We start from the raw sequence: 24,840 nt of genomic DNA on the forward strand, positions 1-24,840 counted from the left end.
TTAATCTTTGTTAGTCTGGTAGGTAAAAAATACTGTATGTTACATATATATTTTTTGTTAATACATCGTTATTAGGTTTTACTTCTAGACATTTATTCATCATTTGAATATTTTGCCTGTTTTTATTCTTTGCCAGTTTTTCTCAGGTATTTGTCATTCTTAATGGCTCGTAATAACTTTTTTTAATATTCATTTCAGTAAATATCAGCTGTGTACTAGGCACTAGTCTAGGTTCTGGGGATAAAATAGTGAACAAAAGAAACACGCTCTGTGTTTTTTGAGCTTACATTACATAGTAAGGATAATAAGTCTCTGTAAGTTTCAAATATTTGTTTGTTGCTCTGACTTTTAATTCTGTATTTTGGTCTCTTTTGCTTTGTAGAAATTTTATATTTTAATTAATGACTGTCATTTTCTCCTCCCTTATATATGAGGTGAATTTTTGTCATGGATAGATCCTCAATCCCAAGATTTATAGATTCTCTCTTTCCGAAAGAATTCTTCCAGAAGCATTTTAGTTTTTATATTTAAATACTTAATCTGATTAAGTATTTATATTTAAATATTTAATTCTTTCTGTGCGTGTATGGTATCAGTGTAGATAACTATAATGTATCAAGTAGGATGGTGCTCATCTAAATGGGCATTGCAGTAAAAGGCATGGATCATTCTTTTTTTCTCCAAAATATTTTAAATGATTTTAATGTATTCTAGATGGGATTTAAAATTAGATTTTTACTTTCCCCTCCCAAAATAGTCCATACAGAGAATTTGATTGTAGTTGATTAAATGTGTAGATTAGTTTGGGAGAATTAAAATATTTACAGAATTAATTTTTTTCTGTTCAAAAATATCATATATTTTGCCATATATTTAAGGCTTTTATGTTCTTAAGTGAAATTTTATGGTTTTCCTCATTCGAGTCTTATTTTTATTAACTTTATTTTTAGTCTTGTAGTTTTGATTAAGTTGATATTTTCTACTGTTTATTTCCTAATTTGTCTTTTTTTGGCCATAAAATTCCTTTCATTAAAGCCAATAATTTTAGTTCAACTGCTAAAATTATAGAAATTGGGCTTAAGTAAGAGGAAAATATTCAGTATTTTTACTCAGAATGGTAGAATGATCAGGTAATAAGAACATGAAACTTGGTCATAGGGAAACACTTTCATTTTAGTGATGTTAGAATTATAAACTACATTCTTTAATGTGTTGGGGTTTTGGGGTACATATTTAGATAGTACAATGTGAATTTTTTGAAGGTGTACATTGTGATGATTTAATATATGTGTACATTGTGAAGTGATTACCACAATCAAGTTAATTAACACCTCTATGACCTCTCATAGTTACTTTTTTTGTGTGTGTGGTGAGAATACTTAAGATTTACTCTTGTAGCAAATTTCAAGTGTATGATAAGGTATTATTAACTATATTCATCCTGCTGTACTTTAGATCTCAGAACTTAGACATCTTATAACTGAAAGTTTGTATCATTTGACCAACATTTCCCCATTTGATCCATTCCCTGGCAATCAGTGTTCTCTCTGGTTATAGATGTTTGACTTTTTTAGATTCCACACATGAGTGAGATCATACAGTATTTGTCTTTCTGTGTCTGGTTTATTTCACTTAGCATAATGCCCTCTAGGTTCATCCATGTTGTCACAAATGGTGGGATTCTTTTTAATGGCTGAATAATATTCCATTACATGTATATACTTCATTTTCTTTATTCATTTATTTGTCTACAGATACATAGGCGGTTTCCATATCTTGGCTATTCTGAATAATGCGGCAGTGAACATGGGAGTGCACATATCTCTTTGAAATACTGATTTCACTTCCTTTGGTTATATAACCAGAAGTGGGATTGCTGGATTATGTGATAATTCTGTTTTTAATCTTTTGAGGAATTTCCATACTGTTTTTCATAGTGGCTGATCAGTTTTTATTCCCACCAACAATTCATAAGGGTTGCCGTTTCTCCACATCCATGCTAAACACTTATTTCTTGTCTTTTTGATAATACCCATTCTGATAGGTGTGAGGTAATAATTCACTGTGGTTTTGATTTGCATTTCCCTAATGATTAGTGATGTTGAGCACCTTTTAATATACCTTTTGGGCATTCATATGTCTTCTTTGGAAAAATCTCTATTTAGATTCTTGGCCCATTTTTTAATCAGATTATTTGATTTTGCTATTTAGTTGTGTGAGTTCCATATGTATTTTGGGTATTAACCACTTATCAGATATATGATTTGCAAATATTTTTTTTCCCATTCTGTAGATTGATTTTTCATTCTATTGATGGTTTGCAGAAGTTTTAGTTTAATGTGATCCCACTTGATTATTTTTGCTTCTGTTGCCTGTGCTTTTGGTGTCATATCCAAAAAAACATTCCTAAGGCCAGTGTCAGGGACCTTTTGCCTTATTATTTTTCTAGGAGTCTTATAGCTTCACGTCTTACACTGAAGTTTTTAATCCATTTCAAGTTAATTTTCATGAATGGTTTACGATAAGGGTTCAGTTTTATTCTTCTACATGTAGTATCAGTTTTTCCCAGTACCATTTATTGAAGAGAATGTCCTTCTCTGTTGTGTATTTTCGGTGCTCTTGCCAAGGCTATTATATTCTTTAATTTGGAGTTATTTTTCATCAGTGGCTAGTATTTTATGAGCACATAGAATACCTACAAGATACTCAAGTTGATCTTTCTGATACCTAGAGTAACTTTAGGTTCACTATTTATGCATGTAGTTCTTCTCTGTTTTCATTTTATGCTTTTAAGCCCTGTACTCTGAAATAGTCAGTTTTCTTCCAGTGTACATAATGGAAAAATATAAAGCTGTAGTTTTCAAGTTTTTTTTCTTTCTGGAAATGTTTCTGTGACTGCAGATCAATAGAATGGTTTCTTCCCCAGGAAATGTAGGATTTTAAACTCCTTTTGTCTTTGTGTTTGGATAGTTGCTATAACACACAAAACACCTGCTTCCAAATTAGCGTCTCAATTTTTTGAATGGCTTAAGGCAATAGTTCTCATTGTGGTCCTTGGACCAGCATCAGTGGGAATTAGAAATACAAGTTCTGGGGCCCCACTCCAGACTTACTGAATCAGAAACTGCACTGGGGTCCAGCTGTTTGTGTTTTAAAAAGCCCCTCAGGTGATGATGTTTGCTAAAGTTGGAGACCCATTGTCAAGAAGGAAAATAAGTTCTTACAATTAATAACACTTGTTGTCATGTTTTTTTAATATGAAAAAGATGAAGATCAGAACTGTTTGCTATAAAACTAAAGCTGGTTTGGTAAACTGAAGCTGGCTTAGAAATAACCTAATTTATATCTTCTCCTCCCATACTGGTCTAAACCTTTTTCTGGCCTGCCTACTCTTTATAATGATATATTCCAGTGCCAAATAATGTGTTCTCTCTTCCTTATTTTCATTAAACTATAAAGTAATATTACATGTATTTAGTCAAATACTAGTTTGTTCTTTCATAGACATACTATGTTTAGCAAAAAGATGTAATAGAACTTTGTGTAAAATGTGGTAAAAGATATTTTGCATTTTTTTTTTTGCATGAAAAAGGGAAATAACTGTTTAAATGCTTGTTTTTCTGTATAAATTTTTTGAGGGCAGTATAAATATTAAGTGTTTGTGTTTCCTTCAATATTAGATATTGAAAACATTCTTGTGCTTAAGAATCAAAGAAGTAGAAGTGAAAAAAGATACAGAAGACATTAATAAACCAAAAAAGTTCATGACGTTCAAGGAAAAGAGAAAAAATCTATCAAGAATGCAGAGAAAGGTTTGATTTATTTCTTTTTTTATTTTATTTGCTTTTAGATTAAAATCATAGTTTAGGCACATGTAAAAATCATAATTAAATCATAATTATAAATATTTTAAAATCAAATACTTAGAGAATTTAGTTTTTCCCAATTGTTGCAAAGAAATATTTTATGATATCAGTTTAAGCTGACAATTCATTTGCAAAGAGAGCAATAGATGAAAAGATTTTCTTGCCATGCTGGCTTTTAAGATCATCTTAGATTCATTGTGACACAGATTCTTTTCTTAACAGAAAGGTTGTATTCATGTGAAGTAGGTTTTGTTAATTGAATCATGTTTCTTTATTGGTTTGTGTTTGAAACCTTTGTTTATTTACTATGAGACTTTGGACACCTTTTTTTGTTTTTTTTAACTTTGAGAAATGGAGCTAATTGAAAGTACCCACCAGTGCAATTAGCATTAATATATTGGCTAGGAGGAAAGCCAGAGGAGAGAATTAGAAACTAGGGGGATTGTTTAATAAACTATATAAATGTCTAACCAATGTACTGTATACTTGAAACTAATTAAAATAAATAATTTAATTTAAAAAAAAAAAGCCACCACCTTGCAGAGTCATTGTGTAGTTTAAGTAAGATGATGTACGTAAAGAATTCAGCAGAGTGCCTAACACTGGGTGTGCTTTATAAACATTAGTTAGCAACTAGGGGGATTGTTTAATAAACTATATAAATGTCTAACCAATGTACTGTATACTTGAAACTAATTAAAATAAATAAATTAATTTAAAAAAAAAAAGCCACCACCTTGCAGAGTCATTGTGTAGTTTAAGTAAGATGATGTACGTAAAGAATTCAGCAGAGTGCCTAACACTGGGTGTGCTTTATAAACATTAGTTACCACCACCACCACTGTTGCTATCACGTCTCAGAACATTTCTAAACAGTTTAGTAGGGTTAGCAAATTGCTTATAAAAACAAAACAAAAATAATTTCCAGGTTATCCATCTTCGAATGTATCTAATAATTTTGAAAATGTGACAGAATATCAAATTAAACGTAATAAGTGTAAACAAATGAAATGAAGGTAGATATTTTCGTTATTTATTCCGTATTTCCTTAACATAAGTTGGAGATGCTTGGTAAGAACAGCATGTATGTAGCTGTAGGGAAGCAAAAGTGTAATAAGAATGTGGAAGCTCTTTAGCAGCCTCACACGAGGGAAGGAAACTGTTCCCTGTGTTTCAGGCAGCTTAACAACCATTGTTTGCTGCTCTTACAGTATAAGGAAGTGGAAAAAAATTGGTATTTTATTAAATTTCTGTAGTGTATCTGGTTTTATGCCTTGTATATAAATGAGTTTGGGAAATATTGTTGATGTCTGGTTTCTATGTCAGATGATTTAATATCGAGAATTATTTCTGGGCTCAGCATGTTCTTTTTTCTTTTTTGAAATATTTTAAGTTTAAAACAACTACAGAGAATAGTATAGTAAATCCCATGTATCCACCTTTCTGAATGAGCAGATATTAATAGACTCACCTCAGTTTTTTTCTTGAAAAGTAAGAAACCAGAATTAGAATCCCCTTTGGTCTCAGACCCCTGTCTCAGTTTTTGTGCCTTCCTCCCAGAAGGCAGTCGCTGTCATGAGTTTGGTTTGTGTATGCTTCTTAGCCACATTTTTGTACTTTTGCTTATATTTGATTTAAATATTATGAAACACATAGTGTTGTATGTGTTTCGTAATGTTTACATATTATGCCCCTGAAGCATGTTTTTTTCACTCAGTGGTATATACTCTTACTTCTTTTCAATCTATTTTCAGTGGAAGAAAGCAGAAGAGAAGCTGGAGCGAGAGCTTCGAGAGGCAGAAGCTTCAGAGAGTTCTGAGAAAAAACTTAAACTGGTAGGCAGTTTCACATTCTCTTATGCCTATGAAATGTTTTGTTAAATAATTTTAATTAGGGACTTATTGTTTTAACTTGTGGTTATGTAATTTTGGTTTATTTCACGAGGCTTGGATATGAGATGTGCAAGTAACTGTAATGTGATCAGTGCCGGTTTTATGAAGTCACGGGCTGTGTATCTTCATTCTGTTTTGTCAAAGCTCCTAAGATTGAATCGTGGGGAAGGATGGAAAGGGACAAAAAAGGTTGAGCTTTGAAAGTGCTAACTATGGTAACTCAGGAGAACATGTACTGGGTTATACTAAAATCCCGTTGTCTGTTTCTTTTGCCAGCACACGGAGACTTTGAATATTGTGTTTGTGACCTACTTCAGAATATTGAAGAAGGCCCAGAAGTCACCTCTCCTGCCAGTGGTTCTAGAAGGTCTTGCCAAGTAAGGGCTGTGTAGGCTGAAACCTTTTAGATTCTTTCTAAATAAGACTGAAGTAACCATGACTTTTAAACAGGGTTTACTAAAGCTGACTTAGTGTTCTTCTCAGTTCTCATTTCTTTTTTGTCACTAGCCTTTCCTTGTTTTACTTTATTTGGCTCGTCTCTTTTGTTGCACTGGAAATATCTTCATGCACTTGAGTTCATATATTGTCTGGCCAAAGGTTATGCTCATTTGAAAGTTTGATAAATATTGCCGAATTGCTTCCCCTAAAGGTCATACCAATACACGGAGACTATATCACTTATAAGGTCCTTGTTCTAAGATTTACATAGCGTCAAAGGCTCTTGCACTAATATTGAAGAGTTATCTTTGAACTATTTCAGTGCCTAATATTTTATAGTGTACAGGGTGCCCTGACATTTAGGAGCTCCCACGATTCTTTCTCTTTAACTCTATTGGGTGATCTCAGTTATTTCTAGAAATAGAGGCCCAGGCCAGCCAAGTGACTTACGGAGGATCATAAAGGTAATTAATTGCAGAACCTGAACTAGACACCAGGTCCAACTTCTTTTCCCTTTTACTTTTAAAGCTTACATGGGGTCTATATTCTTATAACTAACAGAATCTTTCCTCTTTTCTTTCTTCCCACCATCTGTTTTCTTAGAAGCTGATGCCGCTTGTCCTTTATGACTTAGAACAGTGTTGGGCACCTGTTAAACTTTCCTGGGGAAGTTGTTTACTTTTAGCAACTTCTTTCTCAGGGCAGAAGTAGTTTTGAAATACTATATTTAGTTTGTTTAGTGCCTTATATATTTCTGCTGAGTATAGGATCCAGTGGTGGATGAATTGTCAAAAAGGCTGATCTAAATTATTGAAAAGTATCAGTAAACAAATTTTCATCATCATCTCCATCATAGCTAACATTTTGGAATAAAGAATGTTAAAAACATAATTTTAAAGTCGTTTAATTTTTGGCTGCTTTATTTCTGTTTTTAGGTTACCTTTTAACTACATTTTGTTTGATTCTAGGTTTGCTCACCTTATAAATGTGGAATTTTTTGATGATTTATTAGTGGTTCTACATAGTCTCATTGAGTCTGGTGTAAGTAACTCTATTAATGAATTACTTTTTAAGGTGTAAATGGCATTGGGATTGCAAATTGGTGCAAAAACTATGGAAAACAGTCTGAAGGTTCTTCAAAAAATTAAAATTTTTGACCCAGCAATTGCACTTCTGGGTATTTATCTAAAGAAAACCAAAACAATAATTCATAAAGATCTATGCATCCCTATGTTCATGACAGCACGATTCACAATAGACAAGATATGGAAGCAATCTAAATGCCCATCAACAGAAGATTGGATTAAGAAGTTGTGGTTCATATATACAATGGAATATTACTCAGCCATACAAAAAATGAAATCCTACCATTCACAACAACATAGATGGACCTAGAGGTTATTATGCTGAGTGAAATAAGTTAGAGAAAGATAAATACCATATGATTTCACTTACATGTAGAATCTACAGAACAAAAAAACCAAACAAAATGAAAATAGATTCACAAATACAGAGGACATTGTGGTGATTGCCTTGAAAGGGGTTTAAGAGGCTGGAAGAAAGGAGTGAAGGGTTACAAAGGGACAAATTAGTAGTTGAAAGATGGTCACAGAGATGGGGAGCATGGCATAGGGAATGTAGCCAGTAGTATTGTAATGGCTATGTGTAGAGCCTGATAGATTAAATGGAGTATTGGGGGGATCATTTCATAAACTATATAAATGTCTAACCCATGTATTGTATACTCGAAACTAATAAAAGATATAAATGGTATTATTATTCTTAACATCTCTCCCTTTTTTTAAAGGACCTAAGCTATCAAGAAAGTCTTCATTGTGTCCAGACTGCTTTTCATATTCTTTCCGGTCAAGGTGAGATGCTTTGTTAATCAAGTTTGTTTGCTTTACCTTTGGAGGTTGGAACATACCTAATTGGTATTTGTTGTCATTTCAAAGGTGATGTTCTGAATATTGATCCAATGAAATTCTATACACATCTTTACAAAACACTGTTCAAGTTACATGCAGGTATGTATGTTTAGATAATGTGTCTTTAATAAATATTTCTTTTAAGAATATGTTGTGACCAGAATTATAGTCAATGAAAAATGAGAACTAGGTACTGGTGTATAAAATGCTGGCCTGCCAGTGCCACACGTCTGTATTTAACCTTGAGTAAGACTTGGAGCGAGAGAACTAGAATCCATTGAAGATGCCCTGTAACCCACTGCGTCTCCTGAGCAGTATAGTCTGCTTTGTGGGTTAGGGAAATGATTTGGGACAGATACGATGGTTGATCTTGGGTTTTTCTGGAGGTAGGTGAGGCTGCATAATGAAAAAGTAATGAAGAGTGTATCTGCTATTTTAGGTGCTACCAGTGAAGGGGTTGCGATTGTACTCCAGTGCCTTGACATCATGCTAACTAAGCGCAGAAAGCAGGTTTCTCAGCAGCGAGCCCTTGCCTTCATCAAGCGCCTCTGCACCCTTGCTCTTCACGTTCTTCCAAATGCAAGCATTGGCATTCTGGCAACTAACAGAATATTAATGCATGTAAGTAGTGATACGGATGTAAGTTCTGGCCCTGCAGCAGCGGTGCTTTGTTTGAGGCATGTCTTAATCAGGCGATTAGGGAAGTACATAGAATTACAAAAGGAAAGCATTTCACTCTTAGTGATACTCTCCAGAGGTAGCCATTTTTACTGTTTGGTGGGTATCCTTCCAGCAAACTTTTAAAAAATTCGTAAATATAAATGCGTACATTAAACACTAACAACATGACTTTTTTTTAACACTTAATGGTGATGAACACATTTTTTTGTGTCAGTACAAATATAGTTACTTTATTTCTCTAATGACTAAATAAAGTTATTTGCTTAACACTTAATGTAGTTCTTACTATGTACCTGCCACTATAAAAATTGCTCTACAAAAATTAACTCACTGAATTTTTGTAACAGCTCTGTGAAGTAGCTACTATTATTATTTCGGGGAAAACTGAGGTCCAGAGAGAATGGGTAACTTGCTTAAGGTGACACTGCTAGTGAGTGGCAGAGGTGGGATTGAAATTCAGGCAAGTCTGGTTTTTATACTTTGTATTTTTCTTTTGATATAGCTTTTTTCCTTTTAAAAAGCTATTACAAATGATGCTATAATGAATATACTTATGTGTATCTAATTATTTGTGTTGGAAAGACTCCTAAAAGTGGGATTGCTGGGTGAAAAGAATATTCTGTTTTCTCTTGCAAGATAAATTCTTAGCAAGCCAAGAAAATAACCCTTGGCAATTTTCGTTCTCATATGCTATAAGCTTAAATTTCAAAAATTAAAACTAAGTATGAAGTCCATATGCTTATAGCTCTTATATAACCTTAAAATCAAATGAAATTTAACTACAAATAAAAATGCAGAATCCAGTAGCCTTCTTTAAATTAACAATATTAATTTAATTAATCCTTCTTATGTGACATTTTTACAGACTTTCCCCAAAACAGATCTGTTGCTTGACAGTGAATCTCAGGGAAGTGGGGTTTTCCTCCCTGAACTCGATGAACCCGAGTACTGCAATGCTCAGAACACCGCTCTTTGGGAACTGCATGTGCTACGGGTAAGAGTGGTACCCCCTGTACCCCCTATTTTATTTTGTTCAGTTTTTTCCCCTAGTAGTTGTTATGGCCAGAGTACTTAATATATTTTGTTCTGAGACCGCCTTATGTAGAATTCCTCTTTTAACAGTCTGCATGTCACTTTGCTCTTACTACTCTTTAAGCTGTTGAGATAACATTTTTCAAAGGAAGCTGCAAATGACAATTTTGCGGGGTAAGTGTTGACACCTTTTCCTTACCAGGCACATTTGTACTGGGTCCTATCCAAGAAGACTTTGATAGGCCTGCTGGCCTTAAGAGGGTTTCACCTACCTCATGGTTCTACAGTGGGGACAGCATTAGACTGAGACTCATAGAAAATGTTTTAGGAAACCTGTTGCAAACTAACTTCTTCCCTCTGATTTTTGATTTTTCTTTTCATATGGTAAAATCAAGACTAAGCTATGTCACTGGTGACTTGGTCATCAAACAGATTTGTGTTGTAATCATGTGAGCAAAGATAGTATTTTTCTTGTAGTTATGTGGTTCTTATGAATTAATATTTATATTTACATATACAGTTTTTTTTTAAATTGTTTGTTAAGTAAAATCTTTGCTGTAGCTAGTGTTTTATAAAGTACTAACCTGTGCAAAATGTGGTTGTCCCATTTCCCTCTCAGAGACATTTCCATCCTACAGTGCAGAGGTTTGCAGCTCACCTCATCGCGGGGGCCCCTTTGGATGGCTCTGATGCACTCAAGCCAGAGTTGAGCCGAAGGTAGGACTCAGCATCGCCGCCTTATAAAGCTGCGATTTCAGTTGATAGCTCTTTACTGTGAAAGTCCCTTTTATAAAGGAAGAGATTTTAAAATGTAAAGTGCTAGTTGGTTATCTGGGTTTGGTCTTACTTCATATTCCTGAATTGTTTTAAAGAAAAAACATGCTTTTGTTAGTTTTGGTTAATCTTAACATTTTTTGTCATAAAAATTTTCATACGTATAGGTAGATAAGTAGAAAGAATAGTGAATTCCGGTATGCCCGTTACTCAGGTTCAACAGTTAATAAGAAAATGCCATATATGCTTATGTGAAGATCGATGAGTCCAACCACAGTGAGATTCCTTTTTTTTTCTCTTGAATGGTCCTGCTAGTGCCAGGAGAAATGAGGAGAGAGAGAAAAGAAGTGCTTTGGAACACTGCCGCCCAGAAAGTCACCAGTTTCTCTCCTGGGCCTTCACAGCCATCTCTGTGGGGCTTCCTGATGTGCAGGAAGCTTGGACCACCGCTCCGGCATTAACTTTAACTCTTCCAGAGTGGGAAAAGGGTCCTCTAAAAGAAGTTTCTTTTCCCCCACCTTTTTATTCTGAAAAATCTCAAAAGTACAGAAAAGTTGAAAAAATAGTAATTACCTTTCTGTCCACAAAATCAGTTAGGAAATACTTTAGTTATACAGAAAAGAAGAGAAAATGGTATAAAAGACACCCTTGTAATATACTGACCACTCAGAATTAATATGCTGTGGATTTTTCTCCATCTTTGCAAATACACTGGTTTTTAAATTCACACATCACAGGCAAGTGACCTGTAGGCCAGTAAGCTGATTTTCTGGCCTCTCAGAGTTTGAACAAAAATGGAATTACTTATTATCTTTTTAATATCAGAAGAATTCACCTAAAAAACACATTTTCAGCTTCTTTTAAAATACTGGGATATGTGGCAAAATAGGTCTATATATTTTACATGGCAGAAGTTAGCTGCTCACCCTTCTAAATGAGACATAAACTCTGTAGTTTTTCATAAACCTTTTTCTTCTGGGTAGAATAGAGATTAAAAGGAGAAAACAATTTTTTGTCACTTTTTTTTTCCATAATCCTTTTCTGGCAAGTGTTTGTTAGAGATCCTGAACATTTGCCTCATTTATGCCAGAGGTTTCCTGTTCAGGAGGAAGGTGAGGAATGGGTTTATCCCAGAGACTTGAGAAAGGAGACTCATGGTGTCTCCCCTTGGAGAGTGGAGCTTGGGATGTGACCCCCATACAACCCTTGCAGGCCCTTGCTGATCTCCTGTGGAGAATGTGAACCAGCCTCGGTCATTAAGAATTTGTTTACATGCCATGAGTGTGGACGTTTATTCTGCCCTGAATGGCCCCTCCTGGCTTTTAAGGGTTGAGCTGTTTGAAATCTATGGAGGATAACTCCATGTTTCACAACTCTGGTTCCCATGACCAAGTTCAACCCATAACTGTGGTTGCGTTGGGGTTTGATCACACTGAGCTTGAGGTCTTCTGCTCAGCCTTCTCTGTGTCCAGACTTGTATTTCTAAATGTATACCAGATGCCATCTGAGGTAGATTCAGTTGAAGAAATGTTGTCATTACATGGGAATTTAGGATTGATTTTACGTGTGTTGATTTGTTGGTTTCACGAGCAGGATTATTTTATACCTTTAATACATGGGTTTAGAGTAATGAGTCAGTCATTCTCTGGGTGTAGTTAATTATTTTCAGGTTATACAAGTATGGTGGTGTCTTTACATTTCTACTTGTGATTATAGATCTGCTGCAGAACTTTTTGAGACTTATAGCATGGCAGCAATGACATTCAATCCTCCTGTGGAAACTTCAAGCTCCAAAATGAAGGTGTGTCATACTTTTCATTATTTTTTAAAAGATGAAATAAAAACTAAACTAAGATATCTCTTAGTAACTTCCAACTTGCCTAATTGTTTTGTAGGTTTTTTTTTTTTTTTTCATGTATAGGAGTAGATGGTAGGATGGATCTCTGGGGTTGAAATTCTATGTAGAGACAGTCATGAGACTGTACCATTCAGTACAGGAATTGTCCAAGACCAGACCCAGCATCTGTCACTTGTTGGTTTAGTATCAGCTGTTGCCATTTTCAGCTTTGCTGTATAGCTTGGCTTTTGCTTATGGCATAAGAACTTTTAACTCATACTTTTAATATTTTTTCAGGATAAAGTTTTACAGGGGGATTCATTTTTGAATGAAGATTTAAATCAGCTAATCAAAAGACATTGCAATACAGTTGCTACTCAGTGGCCTCTGGATTTCACCAGCTGTTTGGAAACATCATTAAGGTAGTAGAAGGAAGAGTCAGTGGACTTTCTTGTATATTTGGATGTTTGTGAAGATGCACATGAAGATACATTGTTAATTTAGGATCTTCTTTTATTCAAGGGAAACTTCCTAAGAAAATGAACAGAGGAGTTACCCATTGGTGGCATAGGATTCTACCCAAATTCTGAAAATGCTCTTTCATTAGGAAAGGAGAGTCAAAGCCCTTTCCTCCCCTAGTATTTGGGAATTTTTTTCTTAATGATGTTGCCTTTTTAAAATTTAATATACGTATTAAACTGCAGTTTTAAAAAAGTCTTTAGACTGAGCTTATTAAAATGCAGTTGCTAGATTAAAATAAGGGCATAGAGCACAGAAAAATCAAGACCATGAGATTGCTTTTTAAAGTGCAGCTACTCTTTATAACCAAATATTCTTTATAACCAAATAAGTCTTTTTTTTTTTATTGTACCACCATAGTTGGAAGAGAGAAAAATTCTAAATTCGAGTGAGCATATTTTTATAAAGATTTTTGAGAAAAGAAAAAATATCTTGAAATTGGGTGCCAGGTTCCTTGGCTCTTGCTAGATGGTACACTTCAAGAAGTAACCTAATTTGGCCTTAAAAAGTGTTCTTTATGGCTACTTTCAAAGAAAGTCTGAATGTGATTCTAATTTCTTCAAAGTCCTTCACATTTTCTGACATGCTCTAGAGGGTGATGGGGAAGAATTGCTCCGGAATGGAAAAATCAAGCACCAGATTTTACTGTTCTAAGGATAAAGGGTACCCGGTGAAGGGCTTTTTTCTTCTTATTTTTTTTAGACAGGGTAAAATGCCTTATTCTTATGAATATTACAAAGCAGTATTTTATGTAACAGCTATTGCCATATTCTTAGAATGGCCTACAAAATAAGTGTTTAACGACCAGGATATAAAAATTCCTGTGAACAGTTGAATAAAACACAGCTGCTTTTTTTTTCTGCTTCCTATTCTTGTGAGGGATTTTTAAAAAGGCACAGCAGTCTCAACTAAATAATTTGTTATTGCTTTAGAGCTATAGAAGCTAGTGATTTTGGTCTAGAGCTTAAAGCTTTTTTTCCCTCATGACGTAAATGAAAGTAAAGTCCCTTTATCATTCCAGCAGAGTGGGGGCTAACACTGCATGTTAATCTCTTAGCATATTCTTTTGTGATTTTTAAAAGTGTTTCTAAGATCAGTTTTTTAAGCTTGATTATTTAATGATGAGAAATGTATGATTCGAGATGTAAATATTTGCTTTTAACCTATCTTTTAGATATAAAACAAAATCCAGGAATGTTATGAATAGTTTGGAGAACCAAAGTGTCTTTCCCCATTAGAGCCCAAGTGACCAATACATGTCACAGATCATTTATTTTTCAAACATATACATTTATATTCCATTTTGGCAGCAGAAACTGTAGTTTAAGTGAAAAATCAACTATTTCACATTTCAGTTATGCTTTTAACCTTGTTACACATACAGAAAATTATAGATCATAAAATTATACATCTATTATTTGAATATTGTATATGAATTTGAGAATAAAATATATTCATGCACTAACTTATTTAGCCTTGTATTGATGAGTTTCATTTTTACAACTGAATATTATAGTCATTAATAACATACACACCCTGAGGCTGTTCTAAGCTACAGTCTTCATATTTTTTTTAACTAGACAAATATTGATCACCTACTTGGTGCTTAGCACTGTGCTAGGCACTTAAAAGTGAAGTGGGGTAACAGTGGGCATAAGACAGAGCCTCAGTCTTCCATGATCATGCATGCTGTCCGATCATTCACACAACCCCTCCAAAATACTTTACCTAATTCAGTGTCAGACTGAGTTGTTTCAAAGTTCAGAGACCCGTGTCACCTGAAATAGGGAAGGTTTCAGAGTCCTGCTTAATGGCAGGCTTGCGCATAGTATGTTTTGGGTCTAAGAGACATTTATGAATATTTCGATAATCATGGAGATGTCAGCAAGTATTTCAAAAACATTCACTTCAGGTATTCCTATGTCAGGATACTTAGCCATCAGCCAAGGATTTGCTTTCAGGGGGTTGATGCACAGAGATGGCAGAAAACACATAAATTGTTAATGCACTGTATCATGGAAATGACCCAAGCATGGACTCTGTTAGAGGCAATCTCTCTTTTCTAATAACTTAGAGGAAGAGAGGTTGACAGAGATTAGAAAGGGACAGAACAGAGGAATGGGAAGATGTAGTTAAAAACAGTACATATGTAACAGTAGGGGAGGCTCCAGTGTCTCCAGAACTGTCAAGATGGGAGTCCTTTGTATGAAAGCAAATTTGATTACAAGCACTGGTAACTCACCTTTGTTGAGTCTAGATTTCATATTTACCCCAACTGGAGAATTTATAAACAACTTTTACTTAATAAAGACATGAAAAGAAGTGTTCCCTCAAGAGGGCACTTTGTGCCCAAAAAGTGTTACTTCTTACAGATTTTTCATCAAACTTACCCCATTTCCTCTAGTAATTTTACACTTTGCAAAGTAATCAATTCTAGATGAATGGTTCGTGACCAAGAGGAAGTTAATCTCTTTGAGCATCACAAACCACAGTAGATTCTTATACTCTAATCCTTTTTTGCCAGCTATCGGGTTTTTTAAAAAGTTGTCACCACCTAACAGAGTGACAGCTTGCATATTTAGATTCTTTTCCATTATGAATTATACTGAAAATTTGCTACCCAGATTTTTAGTAGTCTGAAAAGTATGAAGTGGTAATGGGTATAGTCTGGATGGCTATTTTAGATGCATTCTAAATAATAGGATAATTTCATTTGGTATACTAATAGTTGTATGATTCAGATAAGCCATAAATAAAATTTTCATATTTTTGGCAAACACCAGGTTTGTGCTGGTTGGTTGTAATACTCCTAAAATTCCAAAGACTCACATATAATAGAGTACCTACTCTTACTTCAACATGGAATGAACAACCAAGTGGGTTTGCAATGTAGGCAGCTGGCTGGTTCACTCACTTGCTAAAACAGTCTTACATGTTCAGTCTCACGGTAAATTTCAGATTTTGTGTTGTAGTCAAATCAGCTATGTTAAAGGCTGTGAAGTGGAGTAGGGTGAACCTTAAAAAGAGCCAAAAAGTCAAGGCCAAATGATAAACCTAGGGAGGTCAGTTTTGCCTTTCATCTCTACTCTGTACAGTTTTCATTTTGACTCTAGCCAGTTAGATAGCAACTTGGTTTTCAATACATGGTAAGCCAAACCAGAGGGAAAAATGCCTATTTTATAGAAGCTTGATAACATGTTTCTGGAATACTTTTTAAAACGGGGCAGCATTGTGCATTTATGAGAGATTGATTGATTTAAAAGGAGACCTGCAGCATTGTATGAGCTCATCAAACTGGATGAGCTTGAATTCTGCCAACAAGTAATTGGTGGTTCTTGTAGCATTAACGCATTTTGAGTCGGTAAGAACTTCCAATAACATGAAAGGTTTGTGGTGTATTTTTAACACTTTTGGTTTCTAGAATATGAAAATAACTGGGGATCGTTTTAATTCTTTTTTTTAATTGGTAAAAAAAACTCAAAGCAAAGTTGAGGATTTTTAGTGTGCTTTATAATTTGAAAAAAAAAAAACATCAAATTTTAGTATCAATAGAAAGATAAAATTTGGATTTTACTTTAGAGGAACATATATTTCATTTTAAAAATCATATTTCATTTTAATTGCTTTATACCAAGAATAAGAAGAATCCTTTACGCTTACATGATAGTTTTATACAGCAAAGTTTTAAAAATAATTTACATCAATTGGCAAGTAGGACTTGGATCAATAGCTCTTCAGTGAATCAAAAATGAAAGTGGAGCTTTTTTATTTCTGGCCCATTTCAGGTATTCAGAGCATACATTTTCTTTTTAGGAGATTTGTCTTCAAAGAGTAAGACAGAACCACTAATGTTTCTAATCCCTAAGCGATATCAAGAAGCTATGTATAATAAATATATAAGTACAGTGTCAATACAAACCTTGCAAAATAAATAAATTTAAACACCAATTCAGTCTACTTTTGCTTTAAAAAATGGTTAAGTTTCTTGTTAAGACATCACAACTCAGTAGATATTAAATTACACATCATTCTAAATTTATGTTGTGAAAACCAAACGTGGAATAATCTGTGAATACATAAGCAATAAACTTGAAACCAACATCGTTCTATATGTAAAAAGAAATCTTAGAGAAGAGTACACTATGGTACACAATATAGAAACTAAGCTGAATTATAATGAATCTTACAGGACATATTTACATTTGCAATGCCCAAAAGCTTCCAATTCTCAGTCGTAAAAGTATGGCTACACTATCTTGCTTGTTCTCAGACCTGTATGCCTCTTGTTCCCAGCTTGCAAAGTCAGGTCTGCTATGGCCCTTGAGCCAAATCCAGCCTGCCACTTGTTTTTGTATGGCTCTTGAACTGAGAATGGTTTTTACATGTTTAAATAATTGAGAAAAAAAATCCAAGGAGGAATATTCGTGACTATGAAAACTATATAAAATTCTAATTTCAGTGTCTGTAAATAGTTCTCTAGGAAGCCAGCAACCTAGCCATGCTCATTCATGTGTGTGTTGTCTGTGGCAGCTTCTGCACCACTGTGGCTGAGCTGGCCAGTTGCAACAGAGACCATATGGTCCAGAAAGCCTAACATGCTGTTTGGTCCTTTACAAACAAAGTTAGCTGACCCCCTGTTCTAAATCTGTTCTTGCAAGCTCAGCAATGTTTGTTTGTTTTTTTTTAAACAACTGTTGACATTTGTAAAATGGCAGTCTCCTGGGCCTCTTTGCTTCATTCATCAGGAAAATGGCTGATAGCTAGCCCAGATGGATGGTGCCATTTTGCTTGTCCTCATTGTGGACCTCACATCATGTGTGATGAAGGCTTCAGTTCAGAAATCATTAATTTCCAGTTTAAGTTGAAGGGAAACAAGGAAATTGTATTTGTTTCTACCACATTTGTTCTTGACTTTAACTCCTTGCCAAAAGATCTTCACCTGTAAAGTTGTATATACATAGGCTTGTTAGTATATTTTAAACAAAGGAGCAGAAACATTGACAGTGGAACAAGGGTTTAGTGTTGTTCAGCCAACAGAAACCCACAGCTCTCGTGGCTCTGGTTTGGGGAAGAACCTATTTCCTGTAAACTCACAATGTTATAATGTTCCCGGGAGGTGGGACATCAGGCGATTTCCATCCTGGAACATCATATTCTTTAGAAATATATATATATATAATCATAACCAAACCATTTAACTTTTTAAAAAAGGTGGAATTCCTTCAACAACTGTATTAATTACTTCAGATAAGAGTAAGGTAAATAATTACTTGTTTAGATATTCTTAGAGTATTAAGGGGTAAATCTTGACACTTTAGAAGTAAAAATTTTAGGATAACATGAAATATGTTACTGAGAAAGCAGTAAAAATACTAAACTTGTTTTCTTCTGCACGTGTTCCTAAAGGCCCTTCCTTTGTCAGCATGTGTAAAGGAGTTTATGACATGGGATAATATAGTCCCGTAGATGCGCCAAATGGCAGTTTTACAAGAGAAGCTCCTCCAAGTTTAAGCACAGCTGAGGTCAACGAAATGATTCTGAATGTTTGATTGCTACAGGAAAATGTGAGTCCAAAGGCATTCATCTAAATCACTGCTACCCTCCCTCCTCTACTAAAACGTAAGCAATTAGTGATGCTCATTGTAGCAAGCATATAATAAGGCAGATTTTTAGTGGAGTTGCATTCTTATGTACTTAATGTAATCTTGTAGCACAACGAAGACTTCTTATGTGCAGACTAATTTCACTATGTCATTATGGAGGTTATAAAAGAGAGGTGTGTATAACATCACACTTTGCATTTGATGCAAAGTTCTTGATATGGAAAATTTTTAAATTTTGATCACTGTCCTTATGGCCCGTTCCCAGAACCACTACCATGGGGAGTCATTTTCTAAAAGTTAGAGGCTCAACATTGGTGTTTAGTCCTAAAGCTCACGGCTTTTGGTGATGGCACTGATTGTCTCAGTGATACTGGGGCAGAAAAGGAAGCAAGTTTGGAACTTTACGAAATTGGAATACCAACTGTATCTCAACAGAAAAAGGGTGCTGAACCTTCTCAGAGTCTGGACAGCCCAGAGCTTCACTATTCTGTGCATATTCAATATTATCTGATGCTGTGTGATATGGATTGCTGCCACAGTTCCGATATTTCTGATGAATCTTTGCTTACAGACCCCAAACAACCCTGAGTCGGAATAGTTGGATATGCAGATATTTTGTAGGAGGTAATTTCCTATATTTGGCTTTGTCTGTTGTTCTGAAAGAGCTTTGTTAGTGTAGTGTGGGCACCAATTATTTTAAGAGTTGCTCCTTAAATGTAGACTCATGGGCTCAATGTATCAGTCCCTTTGGGCTGTTATAAACCAAGTTGGCCTTGTCAAGAGATATCGGTGTATTCTTTAACTGTGAGCTTCTACAATTTTATATATGGAATTCCAGATTGTGATAAAGACAGACGATGAAGCTCTGCAGTATAAGCAACAATGCCTTTACTGCTGTTGGTTTCATGTGAATTTTATTATTTTTGTTTCACGAATTTTAAATCTTAGAACTTAATGTAACAGGTAAAAAGTGGGCTTTACTAATCCCTTGGGTTCATTAAGAAACTAAGTGAAAAGAAGAAACCCATGTTTGGTTTCTTTAAAAAACCCATGTTTACTTCTTTAAAAAAATTCAAGTTCCATGTAAATAATGTATTTTAAGCTAGAATGAAGTTTACTCTGTATGTGAATACCAAGCGGAGGGCTGGCAAACACAGGCCTAGTCTACTGCAGTTTCAGGATGGAGGCTGTTATGCTATTCTGCTTTCTTTTTAATCATCACATCCTGAATGCCAGATTTTTATTTTTTAAATGAGGCAGAAGAAGTTGAGGTTGTTGAGACTAAATCAAACCTAAATCAGAATACCATAAAAGTAGAAATCCAAAAAATGAAAGCTGAGAGGGCCACAGCAGCCCCTTGAGTTTTATGTGAGTTACCAATAATTAAAAGAGTTCTATGTCTGATGAGATGGGACTGATGTAGTAGTTTGGGCAAGCTGGTTGTCCTCTTGGGGCCTTTGTTATCTACAAAATAAGGAGGTCTAAAATTATAAATGCTGAAGGTACCTGTATCTTCAGAGCCCTTTTCCTATTTTGCTACCATTCGTACCTCCCTCAGGGGCCATCCTCCATTTGATACTATACAAACTGTGCCTTACAAAGTGTAAGTTGATCCCTGTTTCAGAATGGTACCCTGACTTAGCATACCTGGTAAAACATGCTACTCTTGGTCACTGTCGGTAGTCTAGCGTGTCACTGGAGGACAAGCCTCCCACAGGTTTTTCCTCCTTGTTTTGGACACTCTCTGAGGCCAAGACCTGAGAAGGTGATGTGAGTCCTCGGGACTGTTTAGTTGACTTGGTGAGCTTCTTGAGTTCACTTGCAAAAGAAATGCCTTTTCTTTTGTCTTCTCGGGATGCCTGTGGAGACAAAAAGAACCCTCCACCGGCATTAGGTTGAAGCCAGGATCCTCAGTCACATGACATTATACCAGAAAGCTCTTCCCTCTTCCCTGTCAGAGCACTGGCAACGAGGGCTTAAAGACTTGCCTCTCAGGACCGCTTAACCACCGAGGGAATGAAAACAAAGCCACACGGTTTTCTCCCTCATACATTCCTTGACTCAGAAACATTTTCCTAGATTTCTTATCTCCCAAAGAATATCAAATAATCTGTGAAGAGAGCAAAATAACCTTGAACTTTACCTGCACCTGCTCCTTTAGCTTCAAGATGAATTTTCCTGCACCTTTCCACTTGCTTTGTGCTTGAAACACACACTCCTGATCCAAGAGGACCCGCTGGGAGGACTTTGGGGTAGAAGACTTCTTGTTGGAAGTGTCTTTCACCACCTCTTCCAAAAGCACATAGTCACTCGGGTTGGGGTTGCTCAGGATGCTATAGGAGTATTTGGCTTTGCATAAGGTCTGAAAGATAAGTTATGATCAACTGAATGAAGACACTGTCTCCAACACCTGCATTCACTGTAAATGGAACTTTCAGGTGGGAAACTGTCACAGACTTAGAGATGGAGGGAATCTTTCAGATCATGTCATCCCAGTCCTCATTACATTTGTGTCAAGTTGCAGTTTATAACGCACTTCCCTACATTACCTCATTTAGCTGCACAACATTCCATGGTTCTGGCATTATTATCTCCATTTCAGACTAGGAACTTAAGCAGATTCCAGAGGGTGCACAGCTAAGAAGTAATGGAATAAAGACTTGAACTGGACTGTCTGCATGCACCAAAGCTCATAGACACGAAGGTCATGCTGATAGTAAGGGACAGAATCCTGACCCTCAGATGCCTCTCTGTCCCATTAGGCTGCCTCTTCACCACAGCATCTTGGTTGCTGAAGGCATTTTAAAATTTACTTGGTCTCACTTCTCACTTAGTACAAGATTATCTCATTTATGCATTTATTCACTCATCAATGTTTAGTGAGAACCTACTATGTCTCAGATACTACACTATACTTTGGGGACACAACAGTGCAGCACAAAAGAAACACATCTAAGCCCTCGTAGAGTTCAAAACCTATTGAGGAGGTTAAAATTAACCATGCAGTAATAGCAAATAGCATTTAAATAGTGCTTACCCTGTGCTAAGCATTGCACACCTTACATATATTTACTCTTCGCAACACTGTGAGGAAAGTACTGTTATACTATCTCCATGTTATCTATGTGGTAACTTGCCATGCAGTGGTGTGCTGGAGCCAGCTGGAATGGGTTAGTGAAATCAGACGTGGTGGGAGTATTTATACAACAGAAATGGGCAAACACTACAAATCAGAGACCCCCCACCCCCTGCTTTTATTTAAGAACCAATTTTACCAGTACACCACTATAACTAGGGCAAAGATAGTTAAATAACTTGCCCAAGATCTCAGAGCTAGTAAGTACAGCTGGGATTTGAATTGAGCAATTTGATCTGGTAGAGTCTGCGTTAACCAATATGCTCTACCACTTTTCAAATGGGTGTTTAATGAACACAATCTGTGACAAAGCCTTCAAAAAAAGGAAATATATTTTCTGAAACTACATACACAGAGAAGCAGGCCGTAGAGGAGGGGAGAGGGTCAGGGTAGGCCTGCTTATCTTCCAACGGATCTTGAGAGATGGTCATTAGGTATTGGCTTAGGCATTTCCGGGACAATGAAATTACTACTCTGTACAGCCACCTCCTAAATCCATAATATTCGTGCTTCATAGAAAGCCTGACTCATAGTAGATGCTATGCTGAAGGGAGCAACTAACATTTCCCAGCCTTAAGAGGCACATACTGCCTTTTCAGGTCCCCATAGGTCTCGAACTTCATTCATAAAATGAGCTGACATCTGATCTGTCCCAGCAATCAACACTGAGGACAGGACTGAGGTGAGGTGGGGAGGGGCTCTGACCTGCTGAATGACATCCTGTGCGGTGCTGACGCGGGGTGCTTTGATGACTGTTCGCGGTTGCTCTGGAGAAACATCATGCACTTGGACAAAGAAACTCTCCTCCTCTGTGCTCAAGATCACCTCCTTGTCATCTTGCACGATGCTTTTCTCTTCTAGGTTCTATATTAAAAAAGAAGAAAAATATGAGTATATGGTGAGCTGATGCAGAATAAGAAAAATCTAACAAAAATTTGAGATGTACCTTGGTAATGTGAAACAACTTCTTAGCTTTTTATCACACTAGTTAATATTTCATAAACCACTTTGAAAGGACATACATGTCTCAGAGAAAGAAAGTACTGTAAGTGTTTCTGCTGATGTTGACAGACTGATAAGGTATGGCCACAACAACCCAGTAGATGTGTTCCTGTTAGGTGTGGATTTTGAGTCCAAATTAACTAGATAAATTTGTAAAATGATAATATACCATTTGGCAATTACCAAAAGCCAAATAACACAGTAAATTCCATTTAAGAGAAAGTCCACCCATTCTCACACAGACCTTGAGCATTTAAGAAATGCTAGGCATCTGAAATGTGAAACTGACATTCAGCCAGGCTAGATGAACAAAATCCACAGTGAAAAGGCAAAACGATGGCTAGAGGTGAGTCACATTGAAATTGATATTGACAAAATACTAAATAATTATGAGAGAGAATTGCTCACCAGGTTGATTGGCTTTTGATGAACTGGCTTCCAGTGTATTTTATATATCTAACTATATATATTATATAGGTATATCTGTAGACATATGTATCTTATTAAACATTTCAGGCAGTACAGGATTATAGTAATAAAAAGGCAAACTTTTTCCATTCTCACCCTTTTTCCTTCTCTCTCCCCACCTCATTCTCTACAAAAACCACTGTCGTTAGGTTACATATCCTTCTAAACATCTGCCATGGATATACAAATGTATTTTTGTGTATATGAATAGATAATACAATGAAACCCTGGAATTATGTGAATTTAGACATGTGATTGTCAAATGGCTCCTGTTCTTTGTTAGCCCCATTCTCGAATGAGGGTACGTACAGCTATCTTCTACAAGGTGGGGGATAGGAAGGGGAAGGAGAGACAAGTAAACAGGCAACCCATCTCAGGAAGCAAGGATTTGGCAGGAAGGTGCTCCTATCCCTGGCGTTCTCCTAGCCTAATCTCCTCAGCTCAGGCACTGAAGTGGTGCTAACTCGCCAGAAGACTCCCCAAATCATCACTATCCTGAAGTTCCAACCAGCCAGCCACAGGACCCAGAAGTGTTCCCATTAAAATTAAAGTCAAAATGGATCACTGCCACCAGGTGGCGCCAAACTGTAGTCACGACCAGAAAGGTCTAGTTTCTGGAGCTTCTTGCCAACCAGGCTCACCCCAATCATTTCATCATTCTTGCAGTCGTGGAACCTACAATTTACACGACTGAAGTTTTTGGACCCCATTTATTATATTATGGATGGGCAGAGGAGAGTTAATGTCTTTTTATTGCATAAAATGAGTTTGTACTCCACATACGCTGTTCTACAACTTGTTTTTTCTCCTCACTTAAAATGTTATCATTTCATGTCAGTTCCTATAGATTTTGCTGCATTGTATGTTACTGCAATGATCATAATATATTTAACCAATCAGAGTCTGGGTTTGGGCGGTAATTCACATGACATGCTTTTCAGGGCCCTGAAAACCAGGAAGCAAGCAAGCAAAAACCAAAAAGGATTCTAATTGCCACGTAAACTATCCTGACAACCATGCGCTTTTATTTTTTTATTTTTTAAATTTTATTTATTTTAATTAGTTTCAAGGATACAGTACATTGGTTAGACATCTATGTAGTTCATAAAACGATTCCCCCAACTGCTCCCTCCGTCCCCTGACCCTCCACCTAGCCAACATATTAATGCTAACTGCTTTCCCTATGCCGTGCTCCCCATCCCCGAGACCATCTGTCAGCTACTAATTTGTACTTCTTTAACCTTTCACCCATTCTCCCAGTCCCCCAAACCCCTCTCCCCTCTGTCTGTCACCAAATTGTCCACTATATTTGAGTCTGTTTTTGATTAGTTTGTTCTTTTTGTTCCTTATATTCCACATATAAGTGAAATAATATAGTATTTATCTTTTTCTGACTTAAGTACCTTCTAGGTTCATCAAGGCGATATCTTTTTCCATTCCCTTCCTGTGTGTGTCTTTTAATCTGAAGTGAGTCTCTTGTAGGCAGCATGTAGGGGTCTTGTTTTCTTATCCATTCATCCACTCTATCTTTTAGTTGGAGCACTTAAATCTTTTCCATTTCAGGTACTTATGGATAGGAATGTAGCTGTTACCATTCTTTATTCCTGTTTTTGATACATGTTTTTTCTTCTTAAAGAAGTTCCTCCAACATTTCCTGTAACCCT

The 24,840-nt window shown here is 35.9% G+C and overlaps 2 protein-coding genes across 3 annotated transcripts in view; one reads left to right on the forward strand and one right to left on the reverse strand.

Moving 5' to 3' along the window:
* NOC3L (NOC3 like DNA replication regulator) overlaps window positions 1-14,436 on the forward strand; it is a 27,860-nt gene extending 13,424 nt beyond the window's left edge. The window contains exons 11-22 of the mRNA XM_015599997.2: window positions 3,681-3,812; window positions 5,621-5,701; window positions 6,035-6,135; window positions 7,165-7,237; window positions 8,004-8,067; window positions 8,152-8,223; window positions 8,564-8,745; window positions 9,671-9,799; window positions 10,457-10,554; window positions 12,328-12,412; window positions 12,746-12,870; window positions 12,971-14,436. Of these exons, the coding sequence (XP_015455483.1) occupies window positions 3,681-3,812; window positions 5,621-5,701; window positions 6,035-6,135; window positions 7,165-7,237; window positions 8,004-8,067; window positions 8,152-8,223; window positions 8,564-8,745; window positions 9,671-9,799; window positions 10,457-10,554; window positions 12,328-12,412; window positions 12,746-12,870; window positions 12,971-12,983 (1,155 nt within the window). The 3' untranslated portion in view covers window positions 12,984-14,436. The remainder of the gene's footprint in view (window positions 1-3,680; window positions 3,813-5,620; window positions 5,702-6,034; window positions 6,136-7,164; window positions 7,238-8,003; window positions 8,068-8,151; window positions 8,224-8,563; window positions 8,746-9,670; window positions 9,800-10,456; window positions 10,555-12,327; window positions 12,413-12,745; window positions 12,871-12,970) is intronic.
* Window positions 14,437-14,550: 114 nt separating this feature from the next.
* Window positions 14,551-24,840, reverse strand: part of PLCE1 (phospholipase C epsilon 1) — a 291,378-nt gene continuing 281,088 nt past the window's right edge. For both annotated transcript variants that reach the window (XM_025042246.1, XM_025042245.1), the window contains 4 exons: window positions 22,412-22,570; window positions 20,714-20,932; window positions 20,218-20,429; window positions 14,551-17,906 (listed from right to left, as the gene is read on the reverse strand). In XM_025042246.1, the coding sequence (XP_024898014.1) occupies window positions 20,241-20,429; window positions 20,714-20,932; window positions 22,412-22,570 (567 nt within the window). In that variant the 3' untranslated portion in view covers window positions 14,551-17,906; window positions 20,218-20,240. The remainder of the gene's footprint in view (window positions 17,907-20,217; window positions 20,430-20,713; window positions 20,933-22,411; window positions 22,571-24,840) is intronic.

Source organism: Pteropus alecto, unplaced genomic scaffold (genome assembly GCF_000325575.1).
Source record: "Pteropus alecto unplaced genomic scaffold, ASM32557v1 scaffold88, whole genome shotgun sequence".
NCBI lineage: Eukaryota > Metazoa > Chordata > Mammalia > Chiroptera > Pteropodidae > Pteropus > Pteropus alecto.